The 15,026-nt window shown below is 40.7% G+C and overlaps 1 protein-coding gene across 1 annotated transcript in view; it reads left to right on the top strand.

Moving 5' to 3' along the window:
• LOC125481052 (pre-mRNA-processing factor 39-like) overlaps window positions 1-14,644 on the top strand; it is a 28,411-nt gene extending 13,767 nt beyond the window's left edge. The window contains exons 5-7 of the mRNA XM_048600075.1: window positions 12,961-13,128; window positions 13,813-13,975; window positions 14,624-14,644. Of these exons, the coding sequence (XP_048456032.1) occupies window positions 12,961-13,128; window positions 13,813-13,975; window positions 14,624-14,644 (352 nt within the window). The remainder of the gene's footprint in view (window positions 1-12,960; window positions 13,129-13,812; window positions 13,976-14,623) is intronic.
• Window positions 14,645-15,026: the final 382 nt, after the last annotated feature.

Genomic DNA, 15,026 nt, shown 5'->3' with positions numbered 1-15,026 from the left:
AAGCTCATTAATTTGTAAATGTAACAATCATGTCAAAAGTCCCTCTTTACAAAAACCAAAAAACTTAATTATGGCTACAATCTCCACAACAATAAGTCTATAATAAGAGTTTCTACAGGTATGTGAAGAGAAAGAGATTGGTGAAGACAAATGTATGCCCCCCTACGGACAGAAACAGGGGAATGTATAACAGGGGACAAAGAAATGGCTGAGCAACTGAATAATACTTTGGTTCTGTCTTCACAAAAGTGGACACAAATCAGATGCCAGAAATGTTGGAGAATGCAGGATTTAGTGAGAGGGATGAAATGAGGGAGATCAGTATTAGCTGAGAAATGGTGCTGGGAAAAGTGATTGGGATGTAGATTATCAGGTACTGGGGATTTATCTGCCTACAGTCCTAGAGTACTTAAGGAAGTGGCCCTGGAAATACTGGATGCATTGGTGGTCATATCCCAGGATTCTACAGACTTTGGAAGAGTCCCTGCAGATTGGAGGGTAGCTAATGTCACTGCCCTATTCAAAAAGGGAAGTAGGAAGAAAACTGAATTATAGGCCAGTAAGCCTAACATTGGTAGTGGGGAAATTTCTCAAATCCATTATCAAGGACTTTATAGCCGAGCATTTAGAAGGCAGTAGCAGGATCAGACAGAGTCAGCATGGATTTATGATTGGGAAATCATGCTTGACAAATCTGTTGAAATTTTATGAAGATGTAATTAGTAGAGTTGACAAGGGGGAGCCAGTCAACGTGGTATGTTTGGACTTTCAGAAAACGTTTGACAAAGTCCCGCATAAGAGATTAATTTGCAGGATTCAAGTGCATGGAATTTGGGGAAGTATATTGAGATGGATAGGAAGAGAGGAAACAGAGGAAGAATTAATGGGTCCTTTGCAAATTGGCAGGCAGTAACTCGTGGGGTGCCTCCGGGATTGGTGCTGGGACCCCATCTATTCACAATATATATTAATGATTTTGATGAGGGAATTAAATGTAACATCTCAAAGTTAGCAGATGATACTAAGTTAGGTGGGAGGGTAAACTGTGGTGAGGATGCAGAGATCCTTCAGCATAATATGGATAGGTTGGGTGAGTGGGCAAATAAATGGTAGATGCAGTATAATTTGAATAAATGTGAGGTTATTCACTTTGAAAGCAAAAGCAAGAAGGCAGTTTACTACTGAAGGTCTGTAAATTGGAGAGGGGAGTGTGCAGCGGGACCTGAGTGTCCTTGTGCACCAGTCGCTGAAGGTAAGCATGCAAGGGAAGCAGGTGATAAAAGAAGGCAAGTGGTATGTTGGCCTTCATTGTGAGAGGTTTTGAGTACAGGAGCAGGGATGTGTTGCTGCGGTTGTACAGGGCCTTGGTGAGACCACACCTGGAATATTGTGTGCAACTTTGGTATCCTTTTCTGAAGAAGGATACTCTTGGTTTCAAGGGAGTGCAGCGAGGGTACCAGGCTGATTCCAGGGGTGGAGGGTCTGACGTACGAGGAGAGATTGGCTAGGTTGGGGATTGTTTTCGTTAGACTTCAGAATCTCAGAGACTTTTAAAATTCTAACATGACTGGACAGGGTCGAATCAGGGAGGATGTTCCCAATGGTGCATAAGTGCAGAGCCAGGGGTCACAGTATGAGGATTCAGGATGGAGTTAAGGAGACATTTCTTTACCTAAAAAGTGGTGAGCCTGTGGAAATCCTTACCACAGGAAGTAGTTGATGCCAAAACATTGAATGTATTCAAGAGGTGACTAGATATAGCACTTGGGGTGAATGGGATCAAAGGTATTGGGGAGAAAGCAGGATTAGGCTATTGAGTTGGATGATCAGCCATGATCGTGAAGAATGGTGGAGCATGCTCAAAGGGCCAAATGGCTGCCTCCTATCTTCTGTGTTTCTATGTAACCAATTTGACATGGTCATTTGGGCTTGCACAATGGCACACTTGCACACATGGAAACTACAAACATTAATACACAGGTCACCATTATTTGTAGACAAAAATTGCAGCTGTTTCAATTGAATAAAACATGCAACAATCATTCTCTTGTCAAAATGTTGCCCTGAAGAATACACCAGTCAACCTGTCTGGTTTAAATTGAAACAAATCTTGTTTGTTAACTTTCAGACATCAATGTATTGGTGCATTTTCCGTAGTAATATGTCTACCAGAGTGCACTTGTCACCCAACCAGCACACACTTTTTGCATAAAATGTCATTCCCCATTACATTGCAGTCATCAGGACATTCAAGATTTCAATGTAAAGAAATTTGACATTCTTTTTATCTCCCTTTGCGCTGTACTGCCAAATTTTTCAACTTGAAATCTATTGAACCAACTGATTATAAATCTGTATTTTGTCAACCAGCCATCCTAATGCTTCATAGAATTTTGGCAGTTTACAGCAAGTCTGTTCCATTATTACAGTTTATCAAGTTTGGCATTGCTGTTGACTATATAACTTTAAAAGTAGGCCAAGTTTTTCAGTCTTTTTGTTATGAGTCTTATAATTTCAAGTTTCTTCAGTGCCACAATATACTAAACTGTATTAAAACTATTGGTCAGTGGTAAATCTTTAGGCTATGCTTTGCGCTTCATTGCATTTTTGCTTAATAGAAAATTATTGTTGGGTAGTGGTCTAAACCAACTCTGGAGAGATTGGAAGTGCTCGTCATCAATAAGCGGGCTATATATAATTAGGTAATATGTAGCTTCCTCCTGGCCAGGCAACAAACTGGCTGTAACATTGCAGATTTTCTCAACAAATTGCTTGCTTGACTATACTGAATTATAATTCACTCTTCACATTGCAGGTTGGATCTGTCCAACAATAATCTGTGCTAGCTAGTCTGGGTCAAGCCTTCTTCACTCAGTGCTCCTTCTTGTTGAACACTACTTGATGGAAACACTGAGGGTGGCAAGGGTGTTGAATGTACTCTGCCAAGAATGGCTCAGCAGCAGCAGCTTAGCTGATTGAGCTGGTTGACCCCACCCCCAGGACAGCTACAGTTGCTAGACTGAGTCTGCAGCAAGTGGTAAGAGAACCAATAACATACTTGATCGCATCCTCGTCTTTCACAGTCCTGCCTTTGCATTGAGATTACCTTAAATCAAGTTTGGTACTCTCCTTCTAAATGGGAAAGGCTTCAAGCAAATCAAAACTGCAACTTTGTAGCCTGGCATGACCCTGAATCCACCATTACTATTAGGAGATCAACCCTGGTTGAATGAAGAGTTCAGGAGGGCATGTTAAGAGTAAAACCAGGCAATACTAAAAGTGAGGTGGGTGTCAGCTTGATTGATTTATTGAGGTTGGTTGGCTCGGCGAGCCAACCAACCTCAACATCCACAACCCGAAGAAACAAATCTACTCCAAAACCTTAGTGATTGATTTATTGTTTATGAGCAGTATAGTATGGGTCTACTTCATGCCTAACAGCATAAGCAGCAAGTGACAAACAGCTAAGCAATTCCACAACGAATGGATCAGATCTAATTTCTGCAGTCTGCCACATCAATCAAAATGGAGATAGACGATGAAACAGTTTACTGGAGGATGATACCCCACAAATATCCCCATTCTCAATGATAGTGAAACCCATTACATCAGTGTAAAAGACAAGGCTGACGTGTATATGGCAATATTCAGTTAGAAGTGCCAATTGGGCAATCTGTCTTGGAATCTTCTAGAGTTTCCTAGCATCAGAGGTGCCAGTCTTCAGCCAATTCTATTAACTCCGCATGATGTTGAGAAATGGCTGGAGGTACTGAATACTGTAAAGGCTGCGGGCCTGATAAAATTCTGTAGTACTTAAATTGTACTGAAAACATGCTCCAGAAATTGCCCCACTCCAGCCAATCTTTTCCTGTGCAGCTACAACACTGGCATCTACCCAACAATGTTGAAAATCCCTAAGATATTGCTATACACCAATCTAACCAGGCCAATTACTGTTCCATTGGTCTGCTCTGGACTATCAGTAAAGTGATGGAAGGTGTCATCACTAGTGCTATCAAGCAGCCCTCTTAGCAATAACCAGCTCAGTGACGCTCTGTTTGGGTTCTACCAGGGCCAGCTCAGCCCCTGCCATAGTTACAGCTTTGGTTCAAACATGGACAAAAGAGCTGAGTTCCAAAGGTGTGAACAGGGATGTTCGTGGATGATGTTCAGCACCATTTGTGACCTCTCTGATACTGAAACAAGATCTAGAAATTATACAGGCTTGGGCTGAAAAGTGGCAAGTAGAATTTGCTATTTAACCATCTCCAACAAGAGAATGTAACCACTGCCCTTTGAAGCTCAATGGCATAACTCTAACTGAACTCCCTATTATCAATATCCTGGAGTTTACTATTGAACTAGCTATAAGAGCATGACAGAGACTATTTTCTTATTTATTGTCACGTATATCTTGTTAGAAGATAGTTAAGTTTTGTATAATGTTGCTGCTCTTTGCCATCTTAGAACACAAAAATAAACAAAAGCATAGAATATAAAATGTCCCACTTTACAGTCCTTAAGAGCTCCGCCATGGGCTTGGTGACCAGGCACAAGTCCCCTTTCGTTGCACCGCCGATGGAATGAAAGTCACCACTCTTTAGCGATATCTTGCCTCCACTGATACCCTTGCTGCTAGTCCTCGTTGGATTTCGCCAATGCAGGCAGGTATCGCACTGGCCCAACTCTTCTCTGCCTCCACCATGAGACCGCTTCAGGCCCACCTTGCTGATGCTGCTGGGTCTCATACTGGGCCCAAACTCACTGCCGCTGCAAACGTGAATTTGAACTTGTATGTGGAAGTAGATTCCATCGGGAATCCACACTCGCCGCTGCAGCCACAAATTTGTTTTGCTGGGCCTAGTCGAGTCCGTGCTGCCGGGCCCACTCACTGTCGCCATGACCAAGCTCTTCACCAAGAGGCAAGTAAAATAAAAAAGCAAGAGAAAAAAAAAGTGGATGAGCTCCGGCTCAGAAGTCCTACTCCTCCAATGTCTCTTAGTGGAAGTAAGTCGGTAGGGACTAGGAATCCCGCAGCAAGAAATTTGGTTCTGGAAGCTTGTCCACCATCTACAAGGCACAAGTCGGGAGTGTGATGGAATATTCCTCACTGGCCTGGATACTTAAGCTCCAACAACATTGAATAAGCTTGACAACATCAACAAAACAGCCCCTTTGATTGGCATCGCATCCTCAAACATCTGTGCTTTCCTCCACTGATGTTTGGTAGCAGTGTGTACTGTCTATAAGATGTTCTGCAGCAATTAACCAAAGATCCTCAGCACCTTCCAAACTCTTATTCGCTTCCAACTAGAAGGACACGGGATGTGAATGCACCACCACCTGCAAGATCCCCTTCAATCCTTTCACTGTCCTGACTTAGAAATATGTCTGTGTTCCTTCAGTGTCGCTGGGGCAAAATCCTGAAGTGTTCCCTTCCTAGTAGCATTGTGGATTTACTTGCAGCACATAGCTGCCTTCTCAACAGCTACAGTCTTACCAATTTCTCGAGAGCAGCTAGGGATGTGATAAATTCTGGCCAGCCAGTATGCCCACAACACATGAATGAAATCTTTTTAAAATGTCCTATTTAAAACCCTCATTCTTTCCCTCAGTGAAGTGTGCATACCATAAATTAGAAACCAGCAATGGTTTTATTGCCCATCTCTAATTGCAGGAATGTAGTTAGGTATCAATCGCATTTCTGAGAGTCATGGGTTATATAAACCAGCCTGGGTAAGAATGGCAGGTTTCCTTACTTCGGGGCCATGATTGAGCCTGGTGAGGATTTTGACTATTAGTAGTGGTTACATGGTCACCATTAGACTAGTTTTTAATTTAATATTTCACCTACCATGGTGGGATTTGAACCCGTGTTAATAGGCCATTAAGTTAGGGTTTTGGATTATGACCCCAGTGATATTATCACAGCACCACTACCTCCCCTCCCAAATTCTTTCTCCTGCTGTAACTCTGTTTTGAGGATTAAAAGTTGTCAGTGTCCTATGTGGCATGGAATGGGAGTGTGGGTTGTGGAGCAGGAAAGTGAACGGCGGCCTGTGATAGAGCATGGTGACACTTGGATTAGGAAACCACCTGTGACTTCCAGTCACCACCACCTTGGACCTCCACCACCAGTGCCCCACTTCCCCTACTGATGCCAACCAAAAGATATAGGAACAGAATTAGGCCTTTCGGCCCATCGAGTCTGCTCCACCACATTTTCCTGTGTTCTCCCTGCAACCCTTGATCTCCATTCAATTCTCTGACTTGAATACATTCAATGACTTGGCCTCCACAGCCTTCTGCAGCAGTGAGTTGCATAAATGTACCACCCTCTGGCAGAAGAAATTCCTCATCTCAGTGCTAAAGGATCATCCCTTCACTCTTAGGCTGTGCCCTCAGATCCTAGCCTCTTCTACAAGTTGAAGCCTCTTATCTACATCCACTGTATCCAGGGCTCTCAGTATTTTTTAAGTTTCAATCAGATCCCCCTCATCTTTCTAAACTCAAAATGTAGTCCCAGAGTCCTCAACTGCTCCTCATATGACAAGCTCTTCATCAGTCGGATCATTCATGTAAACCTCCTTTGATCCCTCCAAGGCCAACACCACCACCTTTCGAAACAGGGCCCAAAACTGCTTACGGTATTCAAAATGCAGTCTGCCCAGAGTCTTAGCCTCAACAGTACATCTCCTCTGGTATTCTAGCCCCCAAATGAATGTTAACATTGCATTTGCCTTCCTCCCTGCTAAGTGAGCCTGTGTTAACTTTAAGAGAATCCTGAACTAGGGCTCCAAGTCTCTGTGCTTCAGATTTCCGAAACCTTTCCATATTTAGCAAATAGTCTGTGCTCTTCTGACCGAAGTCAATAACCTCTCACATTCCCACATTGTATGCCACTTCTCTGCCTGTTCTCCTAGCCTGTCCAACTCCTTCTGTAGCCTCCCCACTACCTGTCCCTCCATCTCCAAATTTAGCAGCAATGCCTTTAGTGCCTTCATCCAGATTGTCATTGTATAAAGTGCATAATTGTGGTCCCAATACTGACTGCTTTGAAACTCCCCCTAGTCGCCAGCTGCCATCCTGCAAAAGACTATTTCCTCTTTCTGCCTGTCAACCAATCCTCTATTCATTCCAGTGCCTTGCCCCTAACAGCAGTCTTCTGTGCAGCACCTTGTCAAGGGCCTTCTGGAAATCAAAACAGTTCGCATCCACTGGCTCCCCTTAATCTGTCTAACTTGTTACCTCTTCAAAGAATTCTGACAGTTTTGTCAGGCATGACCGCTCTTTGACAAAGCTGTGCTGACTCCACCCTCTTTTACATGTACCCTGTTATTTCATCCTTAATAATGGATTGTAAAATCTTACCAATGACTGAGATCAGGCTAGTCAGCCTATAAGTTACTGTCTTTTGCCTCCCTCGCTTTTTAAACAGTGGTGCTGCTTTAGCCATTTTCTCATCCTCTGGGGGCCCTCCCTGACTCCATTGATTCGAGAAAGATCACCATCAATGCCTGCATAATCTCCTCAGTTATCTCCTTCAGAACTCTGGGGCATAGTCAGTCTGGTCTGGATAATTTAACCACTTTCAGACTTTTCAGCTTCCCTGCACCTTCTCAGTAATGATTACTGCATTCACCTCTACCCCGACTCTGTTGAAGTTCTGGTGTGCTACTAGTGTCTTCAACCATGAAGACTGATGCACAGGATTTATTCAATTCCTCTACCATTTTTGTTTCCCATTACTACTTCCCCAGCCTCATTTTCCAGTGGTCCAATGTCCGCTCTTGCCTCAGTCTTACCTTTTTTATATGAAGCAAACTTTTTATTAATTAGCACTTATGGGGAATAGGAGTGTACCGGTTGATCATGAGGTCCATATAATCAATGTAAAAACACAACTAATAGAAACGTAGTGCAGAAGGTACATACATCACTGTAATACTTTATTTACAGTATAAATCACTTGAGTAATAATGCAACTTAGCCTTTAAATAAAACTTAGTGGCAGAGAGCCTTCTCACTGACACCCTTAACTGACTACTCAGAAATTGCTATAATACTGAACTTCAGCTATTTCAGGTATATAATTTTTGATGGTTTATTGAGTGCTAATCCATAAGGTTCCAGTTAAAACCAAGTTTGCTGCATCTTTACAAAAAAAACTTGCAATTTTTTTTAATAATACTTGCTAGGTTACCCTCTTATTTCATCTTCCTTCTCCTGAATTGCTTGTTTTTTTTTGTTTTAAGAGCTTCCCAACCCTCTGGCTTCCAACTAATCTTCATAATGTATGCGTTTTCTTTTGCATTTATGCTATGCTTGACTTCCCTTGTCAGCCATTATTGCCATATCTTCTTCATATGTTTCTTCTTCTTGATGAATTTCTGCTGTGTCTGCCAAATTACCCTAGAAGTTCCTGCCATTATTGCTCCACTGTCTTCCCTGCCTTGTTCTCCTTCCAATCAATTCTGGCTAGCTTGGTCCTCACGTCTTTTGAGTAAAGGTAATTATATTATAAGACCTTTTAAATCTGATTCCAGCTTCTTCCTCAAACACTCTGTGAATTCTATCATGTTATAGTTGCTGCCCCCAAGGGCTTCTTCACCTTAAGCTCCCTACTCAAGTCTACCTCATGACACATCACCAAATGTGGTGTTCACTGTTCCCCTAGTGGGCTGTATCACAGGCTGCTCCAAAAAAATCATCATATAGACATTCCATGGGTTCCTTCTCATGGAATCTGCTATCAACCTGATTTTCTCAGTCCACCTGCATATTGAAGTTCCCCCATGATTATAGTAATAGGAAAGACATGTAAGAAAGGTTCCATCTCCCGATTTTATTTTCTACCCCAAATCCTGACTACTGCTAGGGGGCCTATACATTACTTCTTTCTGGGTCTTTTTTTCCTTTGCGATTACTCAACTCTACCCTCATAGATTCTACACCTTCTGACTTTATCACTTCTTGCTATTGATTTAATTTCACTTCTTACTAATAAGGTAACCTTGCCCACTCTGCCCATCTTTCTGTCCTTTTGATAGGACATGTACCCTTGGATATTTATTTCTGGGCCCTGTCCCCCTTCCAGCCATGTCTCCTGATACCCACAATGTACCCGCCAATTTCAGTCTGCTAAATCAATACTCCTCCATGTTGAACACCAGTTGGAGGAAGCCATGGGGGTAGCAAGGACATGGAATGTACTGTGAGTGAGGGACTTCAGTGTCCACCACGAAGAGTGGCTCCGTAGCAATGTTGCAGACCCTGAAAGGGACAGATGCTGGACTGAGTCTGTGGCAAGTGGCCAAAAGTGCATTGCGGAAGTGTAACAATTGTTCCTTCCTATCAGCACAAAAAACACTGGAAAAGTTGCCCAACCGTGACTACCAAGGGAAATTAGGGATAGTATTAGATCCAAGGAAGGGGCATACGCTAAGTGGCCAAACAAAGCAGTAGACCAAAGGAGTGGGAGCAGTTTAAATTTCAACAAGGGAGGACTAGAGGATTGATTAAGAGGCAAAAAAATAAAGTATGAGTGTGTGCTTGCAGGGAACATATCTATAAGAGGCTTTTGCAATAATTTTGTGTAAAGAGAACAAGATCACTGAAGACAAATGTTGATCTCTTACTGTCTTAAATAAAGCAAGTTATAACAGGAAACAAAGAGATGACACGCTAATTAAATACATATTTTGTTTCTGTTTTCACAAAACTGTTGGGAATATAGGATTCAGTGAAAGGGAGGAACTGAAGGAGATCAGTGTTGGGGAAGTTGGGCTTAAAGGCTGGTAGATCCTGAGGGCCCAATAATCTACACATAGAGTACTAGAAGAAGTGACCCTGGAAATAGTGAACACATTGAATCTTTCAAAATAGTATAGACTCTGGAACAGTTCCTACAGCTTGAAGGGTAGCTAATGTAACTCCACTACTTTTTTTTTTGAAAGAAAAAGGTGGTAGACAAAAAACAGAGAGTACGGACCAGTTAGTGGGGTACCACGGGCATCAGTGCTTGGACCCCAGCTGTTCACAATATATATTGATGACTTAGATGTGGGAACTAAACGTAATATCTCCATGTTTGCGGGTGGCACAAGGCTGTATTGGGAGATTTAACTGACGAGGATGCAGAGATACTTGAGTGTGATTTGGACAAGTTGAGTGAGTATAAAGGCAGGTGAAATATGTGGATAAATGACATTATCCATGTTGGTAGCAAAAACAAGAAGGCAGATTATTATCTGGCAATAAATTTGGCAAAGGGGAGGTACAGTAAGACCTGGGTGGCCTTGTATACCATTAGCTGAAAGCAAGCATGCAGGTATAACAGAGACAACAAGGTGCAGAGCTGGATGAACACAGCAGGGCAAGCAGCATCATAGGAGCAGAAAGGCAGGTATAACAGGTGGTAAAGAAGGCAAATTGTATCTTGGCTTTCAAAATGAGATGTTTCAAATGGAGGAGCAATGATGGCTCGCTGCAATTGTTCAGAACCTTGGTGAGACCACACCGAGAACATTGTGTGCACTTTTCTTCCTTTTATCTGAGGATGAAAGTTCTGGCTTTGAAGATAGTGTGGCAAAAGTTTAGCAAATTGTTTTCTGGGATGGCAGGAGAGAGATTGAATCAGTTAGGACTATATTCATTGGAGTTTAGAAGACTGAGGGGGATATCGTAGAAATCTATAAAAGTGTTATGGGACTACACAGGAAAATGCAGGAAGGATGTTCCTAAATGTATCCTAAATTAATCTTGTCCTTGTCCCCTCTAAACGCTTCCTATTAATATACCCATCCAGATGGCTTTGAAATGTTGTAATTGTACCAGTTTCCACCACTTCCTCCGGCAACTCATTCCATACACACACCACCCTCTACGTGGAAAAGTTGCCCCTTAGGTCCCTTATATATCTCTTCCCTCTCACATTAAACCTATATGCTCTAGTTTTGGACTCCCCAGCAACCCAGGGAAAAGACCTTGATTATTCACTGTATCCATGCCCTCAAGATTTTATAAACGTTTATAAGGACACCCCTCAGCCTCTCTTCCAGGGAAAATAGCTGCAGCCTATTCAGCCTCTTCCTATAGCTCAAATCCTCCAACCCTGGCAACATCGTTGTAAATCTTTTCTGAATGCTTTCAAGTTTCACAACATCCTTCCTGTTACAGGAAGACCCGAATTGGATGCTGTATTCCAAAAGTGGCCTAACCAATGTCCTGTACAGATGCAACATGACCTCCCAATTCCTATACTCAATGCACTGACCAATAAAGGCAAGCATACCAAATGCCGCTTTCACTATCCAGTCAACTTGGAACTCCACTTTCAAAGATCTATGAACCTGCACTCCAAGGTCTCTTTGTTCAGCAACACTCCCCAGGACCTTACCATTAAGTGTACAAATCCTGCCCTGATTTGCCTTTTCAAAATGCATCACCGCACATTTATCTAAATTAAACTCCATCTGCCAGTCCTCTGCCCCTTTGCCCATCTGATCTACACCCTGTTGTATTCCGAGGTAACCTCCTTCACTGTCCACTACGCCTCTAATTTTGATGTCATCTGCAAATTTACTAACCATACCTCCTATGTTCACAGCTAAATCATTTGTATAAATGACCAAAAGCATTGGATTCAGCACTAATCCTTGTGGCAAACTGCTGATCAAGGGCTCCAGTCTGAAAAGCAATCCTCTACCACCACCATCTGTCTTCTATCTTTGAGCCAGTTCTGTATCCAAATGGCTAGTTTTCCCTGTATTCCATGCGATCTAACATTACTAACCAGTCTACCATGCGGAACCTTGTCACGTACTTTCGAGAAGCAGTTCGATATAGTTTTTGGGGCTAAAGGACTAATAAGTATGAGGAAAAAGTGGAAACAGACACTGAGTTGGGTGATCAGCCATGTAGAATGTCCTACTCCCACATTTCTTGTGTTTCACACTTTGAAATGAGCTATTACCACTTTCACAAACTGATCCCTTTACATCATTCAGTTCCATGGTTATGTTCTGTATCCTCTGCACTTTTTAAATTATCCTCTAAGACTACCAACTCAGTCTTTTGGTGTTTTATGCTGGCTAGTAAATGAATTCAAATAAACATCAGAAATGGTCTTTTCTAAGTATAGGATATATTGAATATATTCAATAATTAGCAGAACATCTGGATTTTGCTGATTTAAAATTTTAAAGAGCGCTATCATTCAAATATGAATTGCAGAATTCTCAAAGAAATATGTAAATTGATACTCATTGATTCAACGATTTAAAAACAAGTTTGTTTATTGCTGAACACGCAATCTACTGTGACCCTGCACTATTGGGCAGCATTTTAAAATATAAAGGCAGTCCGGTTGTGAATGGTTTCTGTTTTGGAGTCCATCCACAAGTCGGAATGTAGTGGAAATGATGTTCATGTAGGAAATGTTCATATGTCTGCTGTTTGAAATTACATCTGTATAGAGCAGCATTCATAACCCCTTGAAATCCTTTAAAAGTTAATTTGGAAAATACTATTGTATGTAAAAGAATACATGATACAATTTGTCATAGCTGAAAGTGGGTTTATCAAGCATTTTAAAATAGAGCATAATTTTTACCACCTATGGTGATCAGTTCCTTTATTTTAAAAGAATTCAAGCCAAAATTTCAACCCATAGCAATCAGTGTTGCATTACAAAAAGATCCACCTCCATTTGCATGCCTTCTATTGACTGTATAAAAAGCAACAAATAAAAGAAACCCTAAGTGGTGGTGGTTTTTGAGTTTGTGGCCATTTTGTGGTAGGTCTTGCTTCTAGCTCAATTCTTTAAACTATATTGCAAAAAAAAAAACTCATTGTGCTGTTTGCAATTTCCACTTTGAAATTTCATGGCCAATTTGGGGAACTGTGCAAAATAATCACCAGATCACAATTCCAAACCGATCTATTTTCATATTCCTACAGTGTATTTGAACATGCTGTGTTAGCTGCAGGGACTGACTTTCGCTCAGACAGACTTTGGGAAACTTACATCAACTGGGAAAATGATCGGGGAAATCTGGAAGAAGTGACTACAATTTATGATCGGATTCTTGGTATTCCAACGCAGCTTTACAGTCATCATTTCCAAAGGTATGCTAGAAGACTCGAAACAAATTAATTTTTCACATATATTTGGATCAAATCTTGCCTTATTGTTGAAACTCTTGTTCCAAATTTTGATTGAAGATTGAAACTGATATGACAAAATCCCAAAAAGTTGATATGGAGGTATGAAATTAAGTGAATAAGCAGAGAGAGAGAACTTTTTTTTCAAGTTGTTCAAGGAAGTTGGTTCACTGGTTGTCTGAGACAGATTCAATCTTTAATGAAGTCTATATGTTGGTAAATTACAATGTTAAGATTTTTATTGCATTCAATTGGGCAGTTCATGAGTATTTAACTATTCCGTACTTAAAACCATCCTTGACTTTCAAACTACCCTGTTTCCTGACCAATAACCGCTGCAAAAATCAATGAAATGAAATTCAAAAATTGTGCTGACCTTGGAATATTTTTAAATTCTCCAGATTCTTAGTAAATTAAAAGTTGTAATAGTTTATTTTTATTTTTGTGCAGAAATTCTACTACAGTCAACAAAGGATTAAATGTGAAATTCTCAATAAACTGAATCTTCAGGGTAGGAAAATTCCAATAGTGTATCCCAATATTTTGTATTATAAACTGGAATTTTCTTTCCTAACTCTTTGTCTGGTAAAGAAAGACTCATTAATCTACAATTTTACATGAATTATGAATAATTTGACTGTTTTTCAGGTTCAAAGATCACGTTCAGAATCACTTACCTAAAGATTTAATCTCTTCAGGGGATTTTATTAAACTACGCCAAGAGCTGGCATCCACAAATGAACATTTTGATAATAATGGTACTCCAGGAAATGATCTAACAGCTGGAATTGATATAAATGATCCTGCTCAGGTAACATAGACTATATATAAATTCTGATTATATATGAATCCTGTGATGGTTCTTGGGTAAACATTTATTATGTGACTGCATATTGAAGTACATGAACGTCACAGTCTATTCAGGTAACATGTTTCTTTAAATTTATTGATTAGCGTTTTGAAAAGTATAGTTGTCTGCTTTATATCTAATCTAATCTGACTGTGCCATGGCTTTAAGAGATGTGTTTTATCCATTTTTTTTTAAGAGGTTTTAAGGCGGAGGTGGCAGGCTGTCAATTGAAAATTCATAAACAGCTTGTGAGGCCTTTATTTTTATTAACGTTTGGAACAATAGAAGCAGCCTAAATGGGTGTGGTCAAGCTCCCAGAAAACCAAGATTTTTAGTTTTAGCTTTCAGCAGTTGTTGCTGAGGTCTCAGCAGGGTTTAGAAGCTACAGTACATCTCTCCCTGCTACACTTTGTGAGAGTTTTCTCTTGGTGTTTTCTTGCTGTTGAAGTTGCATATAAGACCATCTGTTTTTCTGAATTTGCCTTTGTCAAGGGTGTGTTTATGCAATGTTACTGTTTTGGAGCAGTTAATTAGTAATAGTTACTGTGTATTATTTAGTTAAGTATTTTGATAGCGTTACAGCTAAGCTAATTCTTTTTTCTTTTGTAGTACTTTACCTATAGCGTATGAATAAATTGTTTTGCTTAGCAGCTATGTTTGACCAATCAAATTGCATCCGGAACGCAACACCTTACATTTAAAATAGGTAAAAGCTAATGTAAAGGTTACCTTTTTAATATATTTTGAAGAGGTTTGGTCTGGTCCATAAGTCTGTCCACGTAAAGTTCGTTTGAGTTAGTGGCATGAGCAGCCCTAGTTAATGGGTAACTTAAGTACCTATGTGTTACGTTCACCTCCCCAGTTCTACCATACTTCTATAGTTACCTGACCTCTCAACCCCAGTCTCCAGTTCTTTCTGACTTAGTTGCTCTATCAGTTCCACATACAAAATGATTATTTTCATTGTTTTCTGACCTAATGCATAGTAACAGCAACTTAATGATACTTCTAT

The sequence above is a fragment of the Rhincodon typus genome, chromosome 8, assembly GCF_021869965.1.
Source record: "Rhincodon typus isolate 14 chromosome 8, sRhiTyp1.1, whole genome shotgun sequence".
NCBI classification, from domain to species: domain Eukaryota; kingdom Metazoa; phylum Chordata; class Chondrichthyes; order Orectolobiformes; family Rhincodontidae; genus Rhincodon; species Rhincodon typus.
The sequence above is the reverse complement of the archived record's forward strand: the minus strand, read 5'-3'. Positions and strand labels throughout refer to the sequence as shown.